Source organism: Pristiophorus japonicus, chromosome 8 (genome assembly GCF_044704955.1).
Source record: "Pristiophorus japonicus isolate sPriJap1 chromosome 8, sPriJap1.hap1, whole genome shotgun sequence".
Lineage (NCBI taxonomy): Eukaryota > Metazoa > Chordata > Chondrichthyes > Pristiophoridae > Pristiophorus > Pristiophorus japonicus.
The window spans coordinates 95,029,187-95,048,068 of NC_091984.1; the positions used below are offsets into that span (position 1 = coordinate 95,029,187).

An 18,882-nucleotide genomic window follows, 5' to 3' on the forward strand; every position below is an offset into this window, starting at 1 on the left:
CATCTTAACAGTTAAACAAAACAAGACTTGAATGTGCTTGGTCGGCACTGGTCTTACAATAAACTCCCTTGCCTTTCTCTCACTGGACCATCTGAACTGAGCACCACATGTAAATCGGTGTTCTACCCCTTCTGGGACAGGAAATTAGCTGACCTGAGATTGGCCAGTAGTGCTTCCAACTAAACTAACCCTCCCCCTCCTTTGAGTGTAGTTTACAAGAAACCATGTTCTGCTATTCTCAAAATGAATGGGACCATCTTCACATAAGAGGGTAATTTTGACTTTGAGTGAAAGTGTAAAACGGGCAGTATCGATTCAGCCGCGAATCCTGTATCTCTCCCCACTTTCATTTCCATTGAAGTCAGTTGACTTTTAATTGACTCAGTTGAAAGTGGCAACATTCTACACACTGGTCTGTCTCGCCTTAATACACATCTTAACCCTCCCAATTATTTGGCTGCTGTGGTAGGTTCAATCCCTTGTGAGCTGAATTTAATGTGAAGTAACACTTTTAATATAAATCATATCAAGATAAGGTAATAAACTCCGCCAGCCAGAACTCCAGCATTACTAACATTTCCAATTTTGTGAATGATTTATTGATACTGCGCTATTGCTTTACTTCCTGCTATTAAAAGGACAGGATGAGTTTTTTCCTCCCTTTCCCCTTCTATCCGTGTTAAGTTCAGGCATTTTAACTTAAATTCCTGGAACTCAGTAGTTGACAGCCAAACAATGATGATATGATGATTTAAACTATAATAAAGCAGTTGAACATTTGTATCCATTTTAAATCACATCTGGCTATCAGATTACCTGACCCACAAGGCTTCATTCCATTAGATAACTTTATTGGGTGTGCAAACGCTGACCTATTGCCAGATCAGCAGCTAGAACAGTTGCCAGGGACGGTTGTTGGGGCAAGGACATTGTCCTCAGTGTCAGCTGTGGCTCAGTGGGTAGCACACTTGCCTCTGAGTTAGAAGGTTGTGGGCTCAAGTCCCACTCCAGGGACTTGAGCACAAAAATCTAGGCTGACACTCCAGTGCGATGCTAAGGGAGTACTGAACTGTCAGAGGTGCAGTCTTTCAGATGAGATGTTAAACCGAGGTCCCGTCTGCCCCCTCAAGTAGATGTAAAAGATCCCATGGCACTATTTCAAAGAAGAGCAGGGGTGTTATCCCTAGTGTCCTGCCAATATTTATCCCTCAATCAACATAACAAAAACAGATTATCTGATCATTATTATATTGCTGTTTGTGGGAGCTTGCTGTGCGCAAGTTGGCTGCTGTGTTTCCCACATTACAGCAGTGACTACACTTCATTGGCTATAAAGCGCTTTGAGACATCCGGTGGTCGTGAACATAACATAAGAAATAAGAGCAGGAGTAGGCTATTTGACCCCTCGAGCCTGCTCTGCCATTTAAGAAGATCTGATCATGGACTCAGCTCCACTTCCCTGCCCACTCCCCATAACCCTTTATTCCCTTAACGCTCAAAAATCTGTCGATCTCCGCCTTAAATATATTCAATGACCCAGCCTCCACAGCTCTCTGGGGCAGAGAATTCTACAGATTTACAACCCTCTGAGAGAAGAAATTCCTCCTCATCTCAGTTTTAAATGGGCGGCCCCTTATTCTGAGACTATGCCCCCTAGTTTTAGTTTCCCCTATGAGTGGAAATATCCTCTCTGCATCCACCTTGTTGAACCCCCTCATTATCTTATATGTTTTGATTAGATCACCTCTCATTCTTCTGAACTCCAATGAGTATAGGCCCAACCTACTCAACCTATCTTCATAATCAACCTAGTGAACCTTCTCTGAACAGCCACCAATACAAGTACATCCTTCCTTAAATACGGAGACCAAAACTGTACGCAGTACTCCAGATGTGGCCTCACCAATACGTTGTACAGTTGTAGCAGGACTTCTCTGTTTTTATACTCTATCCCCCTTGCAATAAAAGCCAACATTCCATTTGCCTTCATGATTACTTGCTGTACCTGCATACTAACTTTGTGTGTTTCATGCACAAGCACCCCCAGGTCCCTCTGTACTGCAACACTTTGCAATTTTTCTCCATTTAAATTATAATTTGCTTTTCTATTTTTTCTGCCAAAATGGATAACCTCACATTTTCCCACATTATACTTCATCTGCCAAATTTTTACCCACTCACTTAGCCTGTCTCTATCCCTTTACAGATTTTTTGTATCCTCCTCACAATTTGCTTTCCCACCCATCTTTGTATCATCAGCAAACTTGGCTACATTACACTCGGTCCCTTCATCCAAGTCATTAATATAGATTGTAAATAGTTGAGGCCCCAGCACCGATCCCTGTGGCACCCCACTAGTTACTGTTTGCTAACCGGAAAATGACCCATTTATCCCAACTCTCTGTTTTCTGTTAGTTAGCCGATCCTCTATCCATGCTAATATATTACCCCAACCCTGTGAATTTTTATCTTGTGCAGTAACCTTTTATGTGGCACCTTATTGAATGCCTTCTGGAAATCCAAATACACCACATCTACTGGTTCCCCAGTATCCATCCTGCTCGTTACATCCTCAAAGAACTCCAGCAAATTTGTCAAACATGATTTCCCTTTCATAAAACCATGTTGACTCTGCTTGATTGAATCATGCTTTTCCAAATGTCCTGCTACTGCTTCCTTAATAATGGACTCCAGCATTTTCCCAACAACAGATGTTAGGCTAACTGGTCTGTAGTTTCCTGCTTTCTGTCTGCCTTGTTTTTTAAATCGGGGCGTTACATTTGCGGTTTTCCAATCTGCTGGGACCTCACCAGAATCCAGGGAATTTTGGTAGATTACAACCAATGCATCCACTACCTCTGCAGCCACTTCTTTTAAGACACTAGGATACAAGCCATCAGGTCCAGGGGACTTGTCCACCTTTAGTCCCATTATTTTACCAAGTACTGCTTCTTTTGTGATAGTGATTGCATTAAGTTCCTCTTTCCCTATATTAGCCCCTTGATTATACACTACTGGGATATTTTTAGTGTCTTCTACCGTGAAGACCGATACAAAATATTTGTTCAAAATCTCTGCCATTTCTCTGTTCCCCATTATTAATTCCCCAGTCTCATCCTCTAAGGGACCAATATTTACTTTAGCCACTCTTTTCCTTTTTATGTACCTGTAGAAACTCTTATTATCTGTTTTTATATTTTGTGCTAGTTTGCTTTCATAATCTATCTTCCCTCTCTTTATTATTTTTTTAGCTGTTCTTTGCTGGCTTTTAAAAGCCAGCAAAGAAAGTAGCTATATAAATGCAGGTCTTTCTTTCTTTCTCATTGATAAACTATTGTAATGGCACTACAGTCAGGTTTGTATCTTAGAAGAATAAGACGAAAGGGATCCCTTCATCTGACAACTTATGGGCTGTATAACATGCACTTAAGCCAAATGGCCTGGCCTGGTTTCTGATATGGAACAGGGCCTACGTCTCTTCAGATAAATGTATTAATTGTTTTCAGTGAATTCAGGATCATTTTGATGTTTTCTCTCTTTCATTGTTAGGCGTTTGGGGCAGTGCATTTTCCATATTATTCAACCGAGTACTTGGAGTTACCAGTTCCAGCAACCAAGGCACCACCACCATGGAGGAAGAGCTAGGTACTGTACCTTTACATGTTATTCAATCATTACTATCAATATAAGCCATCAAATCACTCTTTTGTACTGGTTTTCAGACTGTTCTCTGTGGACTTCCCCTCTAAATCCTGGCACACTCCTAGGCACCCCCAGCAAATACTGCTGCAGTCCCAGGAACTCGCTGAAAATACAGATACACTCCTGGAACCACCTTGCAAATACTATACACTTCCGAGATCCCTGCACATAATGTTACATTTCCAAGGACTCCTTCTATAAATACTGACGCACTTCTGGGAGCCCCCTGCAAATATTAATTCCCAGGGACCTCTTGAACATACCGACAAACTATCGAGAGCCCTTTGCCTAAATTTAGAAAGATAGTAACCAAAGGGAAACCATGCTCTCATTGCAGAAAATATTTAGGCCTGGATTTTGCGGTCAGTAGCAAAGGAATGGCACTTGCCGTTAATTACGCTTACAGCTGCCCACAGACTTTTTGTGGGTTTTTGTGTGGCAACATACAGTAATTAGAGAGCCATTTCAGCACGTCGCCCTCTACAGGGGAACTGTATTGTGTGCGAGCAGGGTAAGCAATAGCGTCTCTCTTCAGCCAATCAGGTTGAAGAATCCTTACTGAGACGTGCAGAGTCTAAACCAGGAAGTATAAGAATATTTAATTCAACGTAAAATCATGTACAGAAAACAAAATAAAGTGAGGGAAAGGAAGATGGCATTATGACAGAGAGATAAAAGAGACAGAAAGAAAAAGAAAAAGTAAAAGAAAAAATTATTTAATCTTTTTTAAATCTCCAACAATAATTAAAATCTGAAGGAATGAGACTGCCCTCTTGTAAAAGTAAATTTTCAGTGCAAGAGAAGTTGTTTGTGAGTAATTAAGATTTATCACGTTGTTTAAAATTCACTTACACCTGAATGCACAAACCCTAAGCATTTCTGACGTGTTTAGTGGGTATCTAGTGGGTAAGTACCGCAACTTCACGTCCTTCATGTGTTTGACTGCTGAGTCTCTCGGCGAGGTACCAATGTAACGAAGCTTGTGGTGGAGCAGGGAAACTCTGACAGCAACTTCCTGATTCCCGTCTTTAGCTGCACATGTGCAGATGCCGTAAGTTGCTGTCCGATTTACTCCATAATAACGGTGAGCACTGATAGCCTCACTGTATTCTTACTGTAAAATCCAGGCCTTAGTATAAAGCGACTGACAGTCATTTGCCAGTAAGGAAACAAATACTGATGACAAATGGGAATCTGATGACCTCATGAACTCCTTGGAATCACTTTGCAGACACACTGGAGTCTGGGGGCCCCGGTTGGAAACCTGTTCTCTAATTTCTCATCTTAAAAAGTAGAACCGCTACTTCTGACTATAAATTTCAGCCAGTTGCTTTGACTCATTTAGTTGTTTTTAGTGTTCCAGGAAGTTGTAAAATGGAAAGACCTTTCATTTGTGGAGCAATTGATCCTGTAAAACAGGACTTCCTAACTACTTCACAGACAGTGAAATGTGTTTGAAATGGACACACCTTTGCTATGTAGACGATGCAGTGCAAAGCACTGTGCCATTTCCAGTCTCTCAGTGACGCACTTTGTTTATCTGCATCAGAAAGCACTCGTTAATTTATAACATTAATTTATAGAGAGTTTCCTGTGTGCGAAATAAAGTTCTATTAGCTTAGGATATGAAATTACACGGACCTTCAGTGAGGAAATACCTAAAATCTCAAATTCCAATTGAATGGTGAAACTTTCTGCAATTTTATCACCCCTCCATTTACAATGTAACAAATTGAGATTTTTATCATTTCAAAGTGAGTAAATGACTAGCCCTGCATAACACTAAATCGCGCATTCTCCGAAGGTCCCAGGTTCTGTCTCGAGGCTGTGTTGAGTTAGCCGATATCAACTAAGGGTTGTGAAAGGGGTGCTAGAAAGTATCTTTAGTGCTCCAGGGATAAGGAGGAGAAAAATCTGTCAGGACTCCAACTCTTTGGCCCGAATTTTCTCGTTGGAGGCGGGGGGGGGGGGGCCTCTGAGGCAGGTGGGAAACCCGGGGGGCCGGGTTTCAATGGGATTCCCACCTGCAACCAAACAGATTGAGAGGCTGGCTGGCTGTTGGCCGGTAGGCCTCAGATGTGAGGGGTCAGTTCGGGGGAGGGATTGCGGGGGCAACATGGTCAGGGATTGTTGTGGGGGGGGCAGCGATTGGCACGATCGGGGATCATTGGGAGAACAGGAATCGTGGGGGTGGCATGGTCGGGGATCGTTGGGAGAACAGGAATCGTGGGGGTGGCATGGTCGGGGATCGTTGCGGGGTGGGTGGCAGGGATCGGCATGGTCGGGGATCCGACTGGCAGCACCCCCCTTTCCGGCCCCCATGGGAAGTTGCCCCGTGGGAGCGATGCCACCGCCAGTCGGTGCCACTGACAACTTTCCCCTGTGGGAAGCTGTGTGTGCCTGGCAGCTCGTCTGCCCTTAAAGGGGCTGATGCACTACGGCGCACACCATGTTATTTTATTTGTCGGCCGACGGTTAGGTCGGCCCAACAGTGATACCCACAGGTTTGGCCGGGCCCCCAACAGGCAGCCCAGCACCTCCTCTTGGGTGCCAGGCCGCTGGCCCAGCCGAAACCCTCCCTGGTGGACCAGTGGACCTAACTTTAAAATATGCAGAGTTCATAGCGGCTCGCCCCTTAACTGAAGGGGAGGGGCGTTGTGAGGTGTCAGCGTGATGCAGCACGTCTGCATCGCTTTAACGCCATCAGCGCGGTGCTGATGACTGCGGGGGGGCGGGGGGGGCAGCCGACCCGACCGAAGGCCACTTCCACCCCACCCCCGCACGGAATACCGCCCTCACCCGCACGGAACACCGCCCTCACCCGCACGGAACACCGCCCCGCACTGACCCGGAACACCACCCCGCACCAGCCCAGAACACCGCCCCGCACCAGCCCAGAACACCGCCCCGCACCAGCCCAGAACACCGCCCCGCACCAGCCCGAAACACCGCCCTCACCCGCACGGAACATTGCCCTCACCCGCACGGAACACCGCCCTCACCCGCACGGAACACCGCCCCGCACGGACCCGGAACACCACCCCGCACCAGCCCGGAACACCGCCCCGCACCAGCCCAGAACACCACCCCGCACCAGCCCGGAACACCGCCCCGCACCAGCCCGGAACACCACCCCGCACCAGCCCGGAACACCACCCCGCACCAGCCCGGAACACCGCCCCGCACCAGCCCGGAACACCGCCCCGCACCAGCCCGGAACACCACCCCGCACCAGCCCGGAACACCACCCCGCACCAGCCCGGAACACCACCCCGCACCAGCCCGGAACACCACCCCGCACCAGCCCGGAACACCACCCCGCACCAGCCCGGAACACCGCCCCGCACCAGCCCGGAACACCACCCCGCACCAGCCCGGAACACCACCCCGCACCAGCCCGGAACACCGCCCCGCACCAGCCCAGAACACCGCCCCACACCAGCCCGGAACACCGCCCCGCACCAGCCCAGAACACCGCCCCGCACCAGCCCAGAACACCGCCCCGCACCAGCCCAGAACACCGCCCCGCACCAGCCCAGAACACCGCCCCGCACCAGCCCGGAACACCGCCCCGCACCAGCCCAGAACACCGCCCCGCACCAGCCCAGAACACCGCCCCGCACCAGCCCGGAACACCGCCTCGCACCAGCCCGGAACACCGCCCCGCACCAGCCCGGAACACCGCCTCGCACCAGCCCAGAACACCGCCCCGCACCAGCCCAGAACACCGCCCCGCACCAGCCCGGAACACCGCCCCGCACCAGCCCAGAACACCGCCCCGCACCAGCCCGGAACACCGCCCCGCACCAGCCCGAAACACCGCCCCGCACCAGCCCGGAACACCGCCCCGCACCAGCCCGGAACACCGCCTCGCACCAGCCCGGAACACCGCCCTCACCCGCACGGAACATTGCCCTCACCCGCACGGAACACCGCCCCGCACCGGCCCGGAACACCGCCCTCACCCGCACGGAACACCGACCCGGAACACCAGACCGGAAAACCGGACCGGAACACCGCCCCGCACCGGCCCGGAACACCGCCCCGCACCGTGATGGAACACTGCTCTCACCCGCCCAGAACACCACCTGGAACACCGGCCCGGAACACTGCCCCACACCGGCCCGGAACACTGCCCCACACCGGCCCGGAACACTGCCCCACACCGGCCCGGAACACTGCCCCACACCGGCCCGGAACACTGCCCCACACCGGCCCGGAACACTGCCCCACACCGGCCCGGAACACTGCCCCACACCGGCCCGCAACAGTGCCCCACACCGGCCCGGAACACTGCCCCACACCGGCCCGGAACACTGCCCCACACCGGCCCGGAACAGTGCCCCACACTGGCCCGGAACACCACCCTCACCCACCCAGAATACCGCCTGGAACACCGGCCCAGAACACCGCCCCGCATCCATCCGGAACATCACCCGGAACACCGCCCTGCTTGGAAAAAAACTTCCGTGTGCTGAATTTTGCTGGGCTCTCCATCCCATGGATTGGGGTGGAGAAAAACTTCAAAGATGGGGTGGGGTTCCATTTCGGCCCTGAGTTCTTTTGTGTCTGACTTGTTAGCACAAGATCCCATGCTAGTACGACATTTTATTTAAAAGTTTCTCCGTATCCCTTCAGTCGTGTTGCAGTCACTATTTTGCTCCCCACTAGCCATGTTTCTGTCGCTCTTTCCTTCCCCATGCTGCTGTAACTGTTTCCCTTATTGGAGCCCACTAGCCATCCTGCTCCCGATGCTTCATTAGCAGAGTCATGAAAAACATCCGGCCACTGATGAAAACATACAAGTAGAGAGCTGCTGGCCAGAAACCTATACAAGAACCGACAGTCCAGCTCTGGTCAGCTAACGTATCTCACTTTACAGTGCCTGTAGTGTAGCAATGCCTAACTACACGGTTGTTAGATCAGCCTCTGACTACATTAGCAGCTATGAATCAGTTGGCAGCTCCATTCTCCCTCTGTGGTAGGTGGTCCGAGGCCTGTTTGGGGACAGGCTTTGGGGGGGTCAGTGGCCCACCGGGGTTCAGGGTGGGGGGGTCACAGCCATGGTACTCACCACGTGTTGGAGGCCAGGTCACCAGTGGGGAAGGAGAGCTCCAGTCATCGCTGAAGGAGCCTGCGTCTGTGCATACAGAGGCTGAACTCCGGGACATAGTCGACGTATTTACTGAGGCATATGAAAGCATGGGCCTTATGCTAAACATCCATAAGACAAAGGTCGGCCACCAGCCTGTCCTCACCGCACAGCACTGTTCCCCAGTCATCAAGATCCACGGCGCAACCCTGGACACCGTGGACCACTTCCCATATCTCGGGAGCCTCCTATCAACAAGAGCAGGCATCGACGATGAGATCCAACGCCGCCTCCAGTGTGCCAGTGCAGCCTTCGGCCGCCTGAGGAAAAGAGTGTTTGAAGACCAGGCCCTCAAAACTGCCACCAAGCTCATGGTCGACAGGGCTGTAGTAATACCCGCCCTCCTGTATGGCTTAGAGACACAGACCATGTACAGTAGACACCTCAAGTTGCTGGAAAAATATCACCAACGATGTCTCCGCAAGATCCTGTAAATCCCCTGGGAGGACAGACGCACCAACATCAGCGCCCTCGTCCAGGCTGACATCCCCAGCATTGAAGCACTGACCACACTCTTCAGCTCCGCTGGGCAGGCCGCATAGTTCGCATGCCAAACATGAGACTCCCAAAGCAAATGCTCTACTCGGAACTCCTTCACAGCAAACGAGCAGCGGAAAGGTTACAAGGACACCCTCAGTGCTTCCCTGATAAAGTGCAACATTCCCACTGACACCTGGGAGTCCCTGGCCCAAGACAACCTTAATTGGAGGAAGTGCATCTGGGAAGGCGCTGAGCACCTCGAGTCTCAACGCAGAGAGCATGCAGAAATCAAGCGCAGGCAGCGGAAAGAGTATGCGGCAAACCTGTCCCACCCACCCCTTCCCTCAACGACTATCTGTCCCACCTGTGACAGAGTCTGTGGCTCTCGTATTGGACTGTTCAGCTACCTAAGAACTCACTTCAGGAGTGGAAGCAAGTCTTCCTCGATTCCGAGGGACTGTCTATGATGATAATGATCTCCCTCTTCTGCACATGCGCAGGGAAAAAAACTTACGTTTTTGACGTCGCTGCAATGGACGCGCATGCTCAGTACAACTCCGAGTTGGCAATCGGCCATTTTTAAAGAGCCAGTTGTGTGTGTGGGTGCAGGGGGGGGGAAGAGATATTGCAAGTCTTGTACAATTGTATAGAAAACAAATGTACTAAAATAGCTCATGTGGCAACCAGTTTGTGCCTGTTTATACAGACATGGTGGTTTAGGGGAAGATTTCTTCTGTTTGCTCTCGGTCTGCTATGCTCCCCGCTCCTAGCCCAGGCCAAAGGGCTTGCCGGTCCGTCCGCTCCCTCCCCCGCCGACCCTGGCCCCGAGTGCCCTCCTGGTCTGCTCTGCTCCCCGCCCCTAGCCCAGGCCGAAGGGCCGCCTCCAATTTATTTACCTGCGCCGATTTCTTTAATTCTCTGCCTAGGTTTTCTGGCGAGGCCACATACGCTGACCTAAGCAAAATGGAGTAACTAATACTAGCCAAAGTTTCCTAAATGGCCAGAATTGGCGTAGATGGCTGGTTACGCCCCCTTTGGATGAAAAAAAAACATACCTAAAAAAATTTGTAACTAAATGAGTTGCGCTGGTGCAAATTGATTGGGGAAACTGTGGATTTTTAAGTTAGGCCAGAAAAAGCAGCCTGCTCCAAAAAAAGGCGCAAATCACTGGGGAAAATTGAGCCCAATATCTCTCTGTTGAGAATCTCAATTGATCCAGCATCCATAGCCTTTTGGGGGCGAGAGTTCTAGATTTCTACTCTATGTGAACAAATACTTCCTGATTTCACTCCTAAATAGTCCAGCTCTAATTTTAAGATTATTCCCTCTTGTTCTGGATTCCCCCAGTAGAGGAAATAATTTCTCTGTAGCTGTCCTGTCAAATCCCTTTATCATTTTAAACATCTCAATTAGATCACCTCTCAACCTTCTAAACTCAAGGGATACAAACCTAAGTTTATGCAGTCTGTCCTCAAAGTTTAACCCTTTAAACCCTGGTATCATTCTGGTGAATCTAGTGTATCCCCTCCAAAGCCAATACATATTTCCTGAGGTTCGGTGCCCAAAACTGAATGCAGTACTCCAGATGGGGTCTGACCAAGGCTCTGTATACCTGAAGCATCACTTCCTCACTGAGGAATTTCAAACCCCTTGAGAGGAAAAAAAAGGGCTTGCATTTATATAGTGCCTTTGACGACCTCCGGGCGTCCCAAAATGCTTTACAACCAATGAAGTACTTTTGGAGTGTCGTCATTGATGTGATATCCAATTTGCGCACAGCAAGCTCCCACAACCAACAATGTGATAATGACCAGATGATCTGTTTTAGTGATGATGATTTTAGTGATGGTCAACATTTTATTAGCCTTTTTTTTAATAACATTTTGAACCTGTCCTGTGGGAAATGGAGAAAGAAATGTGTTGGCCACACTGGGAGGTGTAGATGTCACTTCTGCCAGTATATAAAGGGTCTCTGAAGTCCAGGCAAACGTGGCCATTCCAAACACAAGCCAAATTTTGGCCGAATCTCCTACTTTGGAGTCATCATTCTTTTCTGTTTGAAAGCTCAACTTCTATGTTATAAATTAGTGTTTTCTGTGTTAAACATTGAAAAGATATATTTCACTACGAAAATGTAAGCTGAATGAAGTCTGAAGCGTGCTGTTTAACTTGCGAGGTTGCCTCTGAGGCCAAGGAAAGCACTGTGTCCCTATGTTGGAAATAACATGGAGTTCCGTGCCACGAGAGCAATGAAGACTCTCCTTGGGGTGAAGTTTCACTGTGTGCCACCGAACATAAAGTGCCAAGAGCAGCAGATATACTTGTGTTGGGTCTATCATTTGGGTCATGGCACCCTGAAGGTTGCTAGCTTGTTTGGACCTTGGCGTAAGCTATGTTCACAGTATGACTGCACTGCAAGTGCAGCTTTGTGGTTGCCGCACTCATGGAAGATTTGTACCATTCTTGTGGAATCCACCTCGAGACAGAAACAAGGTGAATTTGGTACCAAAGGAATGGATTTGTAATCTATTGAAAGTTATTCATGAAGGAAATGTAAAACAGGAAGCTTCACCCCGTCATTGAAATATGTGAGGATATGAAGGAGGGGGTGAGAATGAGAGGAGGAGGGACAGGCCAGTTCTGTTTCACTTAATAACGTCAGTGAAATTCACTCCTGGAATTCTACAGTTGTATATATTCTGAAAAAAATCAGTTGAAAGCTGGAGAAGTCTGTGTGACTCTAAAGAAAATGTTGCAGTCTCTAATCATGAGAAACAATCTAACTGAACAGGAAGCTTGGTCAATGTAAATCTGATTTTAACATCAGTGTAAATGATTGCTTATGCACCAAACCTGAACCAGCTTCTACTTGGCCTACAGAGAGAGAAAAAAGCTTGGCAGCTTCTGTGATGTTTGCTCATTTCTTCCAGCCTTCAATGCTGTCATTGGATGTGTTCTGACATCATGGAGATCAACTATTTGATTAGTAAAGTGTTGCGTAAGCTGCTTCCCACTGGTGTGCACTGGCCTGTCTTCGAACCGCTTGCCAAGCTGAATCATATCCATGTGCAACAGTCACTCCATGAATTTCAGTTGAAAAGCCCTGTTATTAGTTGGTTTAGTAAGCCACAGAATTTCTGTTTGTCATAATGTGACAAAGGTAACAGCACCATCCCATTTCAAGCATCTGGCACCAGCATCAAACACTCCCAGTTCAGGTATACATGGTTAGGTACAGAGTAAAACTCCCTTCTAATCTGCCAAGAACGTGCCTCAGCCCCAACCTCAGAACTACGCCCTGTACTGCACTAGTGCAAGTTTTTTTTTTTCCATTTGCCACAATGGACATCCTGTGACCTCCTTGAGTGAGATTGCCAATTTAGTCTCAGGTTAGTGGTAGTTTTATACTGTAGGCTCAGTGCTACTAAGTGCTAAGCCCAAACTCATGCATATAAGCCTTTTACAACTAACCGTATTCCAACCCAGGGCATCTCTCCTGTTGTTTTCCTCTCTGTAGTGCCCAGCTAGCTAAATTATCCAATTTGAATCCCGAGTTCTGCTTTGCAGTTCCAGAGTCACATGAGTCACATGAAGAGAATAGTCTCGCATGGCAGAGCAGAGATGCAGCCATTTTCTTTTCAAGGAGTAAAACAAAGACCTTTTTCTAAGTTTTGTTTTTAACATTGTGATCTTAGACCCCATCCACCAAAATTTGATCCCCAAAACACAAATAAAATTTCCATGGAATGGAAACAGAATTTGATCTATTCAGTCAACGTTGGTTTGATTTTAGATTGTTTTAATACAAACTGCCAGTTTCTCAGCAGAGTGAAATGTTGCTGTAACTTCCATGTAAATGAAACAAGCTTTAGCAGCACTGAATTATATGAGTCTCCTTTGTAACATGCTTCAAATGAGGGTGCATTCTTGTGCTACAAACATATTCTTTGTGCAGCCCATATCTGATCAAATGCAGCCCTCTAGTTTTGAGCAATCTCAATGAGATGTTTTGTGTGTCATGCATTGAGAACCGAAACAATGTTGTGGGTCCAATCTGAGGCTGTAATTCTTGGTATTGCTGAACAGTCTTGTTTCTCACTGGCGCCATCATGGTAGATTGTAGTAATCGGAATTTCTTGCTTGCAAGCCAGAAGGGTCTTTCCTCATTTAACCCCCATTTTTCTTCAAGGTACCGAATCATGCTGGAGTAAGATTTCAAAGGCACTGGCTGTCTGTCAGTGTCTCAGCCAAGTGACCATTCTTAATGTGTGACCCCAGGCTATTCAACTATGGAAATTATCACACCCTGCCTTCAACTGACCTTCATACATTGTCCACTTTCCAGCAGGATTGCAACCAGGAACATGGACCCTGGCTGGCCTCCCCCCAGCCCAGGGCACTGCTGTTGTTGCCGCTGAAATCAACTAACCTATTGTAGACCAGGGATCAAACCTGGGACCTGCAAGGCTCAGTTGCACACTGGCCAGTGATCTAACGGGATCTACAAGACAGAAATATCTGCCTTTTCCAATAACGTTTTCATATTGACAATCTAGCCTCTGAATCCCAGCTCTGTTGGTGTCCCACAGCTGGGCACATGGAACAGAACGTCTACCAATATCCAAGCTGAAGGGAGAACAGGTTGGGGTCACAAATGCTTCAGGGCGTAATGAGCACCAATGCTGTGATCTCATTCCAGGCTTCAGATGATGGACAAAACCACTGAAGCTTTACTCTTGTTCATCGTATCCCCTCAAATGAGTTGGCTCTTTTATAATGTGCTCTGTTCAATATATTTTATATATTAGATATAGAATTTCCTGTTGATGGCCTAAAGGAATTTTGTCCTAGATTTTGTATAGCACGCAGCACACTTTCTCAAATATTTCCGTCACGCTTAATCATAGTCTAATTTATTCTAGCAGCTACATTTCTTGTAGACAAATTTCTTGAATCTGATTGGCTCATTCTTCGAACATAAGAACATAAGAAATAGGAGCAGGAGTAGGCCATACAGCCCCTCAAGCCTGCTCCATCATTCAATAAGATCATGGCAGATCATCGACCTCAATTCCGCTTTCCCGCCCGATCTCCATGTCCCTTGATTCCCCTAGAAATTCCCCCAAAATCTATCTATCTCAGCCTTGAATATACTCAATGACTCAGCATTCACAGCCCTCTAGGGCAGAAAATGCCAAAGATTCACAACCCTTTGAGTGAAGAAATTCCTCCTCATCTCTGTCTTAAATGGCCTACCCCTTGTCCTGAGACTGTGGCCCCTAGTTCTAGACACACCAGCCAGGGGAAACAATCTCTCAGTATCTACCCTGTCAAACCGCTTCAGAATCTTATATGTTTCAATGAGATCACCTCATTCCTCTAAACTCCAGAGAGTATAGGCCCAGTCTACACAAGCTCTCATCAGAGGACAACCCTCTCATCCCAGGAAGCAATCTAGACATGACTGACTCCCAGCTTTCGTCTTCCCAGCCATGCTGCCCACCATCTAAAGAACCAGTCACCAAACCTCTGCTCAGTTTTTAACAATTAAGACACAATTAACAATTAAAACGCTTCATTCGCAATCCAGAAGTGCCTTTGGTACTCCTGCTGTCAAAAACAATTCACCTCTCAGCCATCTGACAGAAATCCGGTTCCCCAACCACCTGTCACCAATCTGCTTCTGCCAGTCCTGATCCACCCACACCCCAAGAAATATACCTGACGCCCAGTCCTCGGAGATAATCTGGCAACTGGCTTGAAATTCTTTCTAGCCGTTCCTGTTCTTTTATTGCCTTTGCCCACTCTTGCAGCCGTTTCTGCTGAGTCAGAATTGTACAGCCCACAGCTGCTTCTGCTGACTTCTGTTCCAGTGACTTTGTGCAGCCTGTGGCCGCTTCTGGTAAGATCTGGCCTACTTTTGCTTTTATGTAATGCCACTGCCGCTCGACATCAACTTCTCACTCGCGCCATGAATTGATTACAGGAGACATTTAAAAACCAAGACCAGATGCAGGAAAAACAGTGAAAGCACGAAGCATAGACCTGACAAACATCAGTGTGAGGCATTAATGTGAGCCAGAAAACAAACAAGCATAAAGAAAGAAAAAAAGAGGGCAAAGACACAAAGGAAAAGCCAAAACTTACCTATATCCTGCTCAGTGTGTGATGGCAACACCATCCTAATCCTCCCATGTGCTGCAATCCTCTCATCGCACCTCCCAGACCTACTGACACTGCCACTCCCAAGTCCCAAGCATGACTCCTGGCTGGAGTTGCAGAATTGGTGAATTTATCCTGATATTTTCTGTCAATGTATGAGCAAACCATGCATCTTGCAGAGCAGAAATGTCATTTAGATTTAAAGTAGCTTTTTATAAATATGGAGCACGATGGGGGAAGTGGGCTGTTATCTTTGCTACAGAATACAACCATTAACACAAAACAACTGTATTGTGCGGGGGAAGGGTGTGACAAGTTTACATAAGCAATTTCCCTTATAAATGTGGCCAAAGGAATTTATAATGCAAAATGTTGAAAGGATGAACTGCAAACGTAAATTTTTAACACATATTAAAGACTGATGAGCAAAGGTCCCAGGTTTGATCCTTTGTTTGCACTGAATCAGTTGATCTCAGCTAGGGTGGTCATAGGGTGCAACAGTTGTCTCACTGTCCATAGACATGGAAGGAGTAAAATCAAAGCGGGTTCTCACTCCCAATGAGTATCCATTGCCCCTTGCTGACTGGGGACAGAATTGTGTTAGCTGTGATTCCTTCCACAGTCGAATCGTATGTTGACACTTGTACAAGAAAAGTAGCCCTTTGATGAGATACTGAGAGCTGTCAGTATCATTTGAAATAGTTACTGATGAAGTTGAAAGAGAGCCAAGAGTCTTATTAAACTCAATGCTCAACACGTCCAACCAATCCAGAGTAACAATCAACAAGGCAACAGAATGTAAAATGACATAGCCGAGTGAGAGGAAATGGTGGCCAAACTGTACAGTGCTCTGGTCAGACTGTACCTTGAGTTCACCGAGAAATAAGGGAGATATTCCACTGCTGGAGGCAGTACAAAGAGGACCCACAAGGCTGATCCCAACTTTCAGGGGTCTGTGATGAGGACAGACTGGAGACACTTTATTTTTTCAGCTTGGAGATCAGACAGCTGAGAGATGATTTTATAGAGCTATATAAGATAGTCAATGGTATTGTTAATTCGACAGGTTCAAACTAGTAAAAGGTAACTTTTGGGCAGATATCAGGAGGTTCTTCTCTAAGCAAACATTTGCACTGGAATTCCGAGCTGAGTGCTGGAGGTGAAAACCCTGAAATCATTTAAGGAACAATAAGATGAAGCGATGGGTTGATTGTGGAGGGTTTTCTGCTCACTTGGGCTGAATGGCCACCTACATTCATAGAGCAAGACAAAGGATCCCATTGCCTCACTCCACTGAGTTGCGATCTTCCCACAGGTTGCATCAGCCCTGGGTTATATATGTATTCATCCTCAGCTCAGATTGACATTGCAAAATCCTGGAGCTTTTGTTCTTGAGCACAATTGATGTGTGACCCAGGGAGATCAGACACTTGGCATAAAATAATTCAGATGAATGTTGTCAGATACTGTGATGTTTTTTTTAACCATTGATGAATGTGATTTCTTTTCTGGTTATATTACAGCACAAATTCAGCCCAAGCATTTAATTGGAAATGACAGCTCCGACAGTGATGACGAATCCAACCCCAAAGGTAAGAGTTAAAGTGCAGAGTGATCCCTCTGCCATATCTGGCTAGTTTTTAAAGGAAAAGGCACGTCCAAACCAAACACAGTGCTTTTCACCCTGTAAGGTTTGGCTGTGCCTCTGTGGTGCAGAAACAATGGGAGGATACAGTTTCATCAGGGACCAGAAAAAAGCACTCCCCAGCCATACTTGCCTGCATTCTGCTGGTAGCAGCAATTGGCCACTTGTCCGATTGATTATCAATGTCCAAATCTGGTGAAATTCCAGTATTCATTGTTGAGAAAGATTTCTCGTGACCGTTGCGTGCAGCATCATTGTAAGCAAAGATTATTCAGGGGGCTTTAAACTAATTAGTGGGGGGGAGGGTTCAGCTAAGCAGAAATTTAAAAATTCAAAGAATAACGAGACAGCAATAGAGCAGGGTCGCATTGGGGGAAATGAAAACCAGAGCATGACAGGATGGGACAGAATGTATAAACATAAAAGTGTATCAGGAAGTGGGGTCAAAGTAGGATAAAACAAATTTAAAAGCTCTTTATCTGAATGCACGCAGCATTTGTTACAAAATAGATGAATTGACGGCAGAAATAGATACAAATGGTATGATCTGATAGCCATTACAGAGACGTGGTTGCAAAGTGACCAAGACTGGGGACTAAATATTCAGGGGTATTTGACAATTTGGAAGGACAGACACAAAGGAAAAGGAGGTGGGGTAGCTCTGTTAATAAAGGATGAGATCAGTGCGTTAGTGAAAAACGATATTGGCTCAGAAGATCAAGGTGTTGAATCAGTTTGGGTGGAGATAAGGAATAATAAGGGGAAAAAGTCGCTGGTGTGCATAGTCTATAGGCCCCGTAACAGTAGCTTCACTGTTGGACAAAGTATAAATCAATAAATAATGGAGGCTTTTAAAAAAGGAACGGCAATAATCATGGGCGATTTTAACCTTCATATTGATTGGACAAAGCAAATTGGCCAGGGTAGCCTTGAGGAAGAGTTCCTAGAGTGTATCCGGGATAGTTTACTTTAACAGTACATTGAGGAACCAACCAGGGAGCAGGCTATCTTAGAGCTGGTACTGTGTAATGAGACAGGATTAATAAACAATCTCCTAGTAAAGGATCCTCTAGGAATGAGTGAACATAGCAGAGTTGAATTTCAAATTCAGTTGGAGGGTGAGAAAGTTGGATCTCAAACCAGTGTCCTAAGCTTAAACATCATCATCATCATAGGGGCAGTCCCTCGAAACGAGGATGACTTGCTTCCAATCCAAAAATGATGAGTTCACAGGTGTTTCAATGAAGGACCTAATATTCCAGGTCCTGAACTACATCGCAAAGGGTGGAAGATGCCTGTGCATGGATTTTTTTTTAACATGGGGTGGCCGTTGCACACCGGCCACCACACAGGCTTGACAGAGCTAGGTCTTGGTCCAGTAGCAAGGATTAACCAAGGTGACTGGAGACCTGCTCTGCTGCATGGACCTAATGCGCACACACATCGCAGTGTGGGCTGGCCCGTGCTGCCCCTGGGCCCTCGCCTCTTCTGGACCCCGAATTCACGCCTCTCCTGGGCCCCGATTACATCCCATTACAATCTCTCGCCGCTCCTTCGCCCCAACCTCGCCGCTCCTGCTGTATCTATGATTCCATGCATCATCATCATAGGCAGTCCCTCAGAATCGAGGAAGACTTGCTTCCACTCTTAGAGCGAGTCCTTAGGTGGCTGAACAGTCCAACACGAGAGCCACACTCCCTGCCACAGGTGGACAGACAGTTGTTGAGGGTAAGGGAGGGTG

General features: G+C 47.2%; 1 protein-coding gene across 2 annotated transcripts in view; it reads left to right on the plus strand.

Moving 5' to 3' along the window:
• Positions 1–18,882, plus strand: part of LOC139268637 (cytosolic phospholipase A2-like) — a 246,768-nt gene that overhangs the window by 194,371 nt on the left and 33,515 nt on the right. For both annotated transcript variants that reach the window (XM_070887120.1, XM_070887121.1), the window contains exons 12-13: positions 3,550–3,645; positions 17,020–17,088. In XM_070887120.1, the coding sequence (XP_070743221.1) occupies positions 3,550–3,645; positions 17,020–17,088 (165 nt within the window). The remainder of the gene's footprint in view (positions 1–3,549; positions 3,646–17,019; positions 17,089–18,882) is intronic.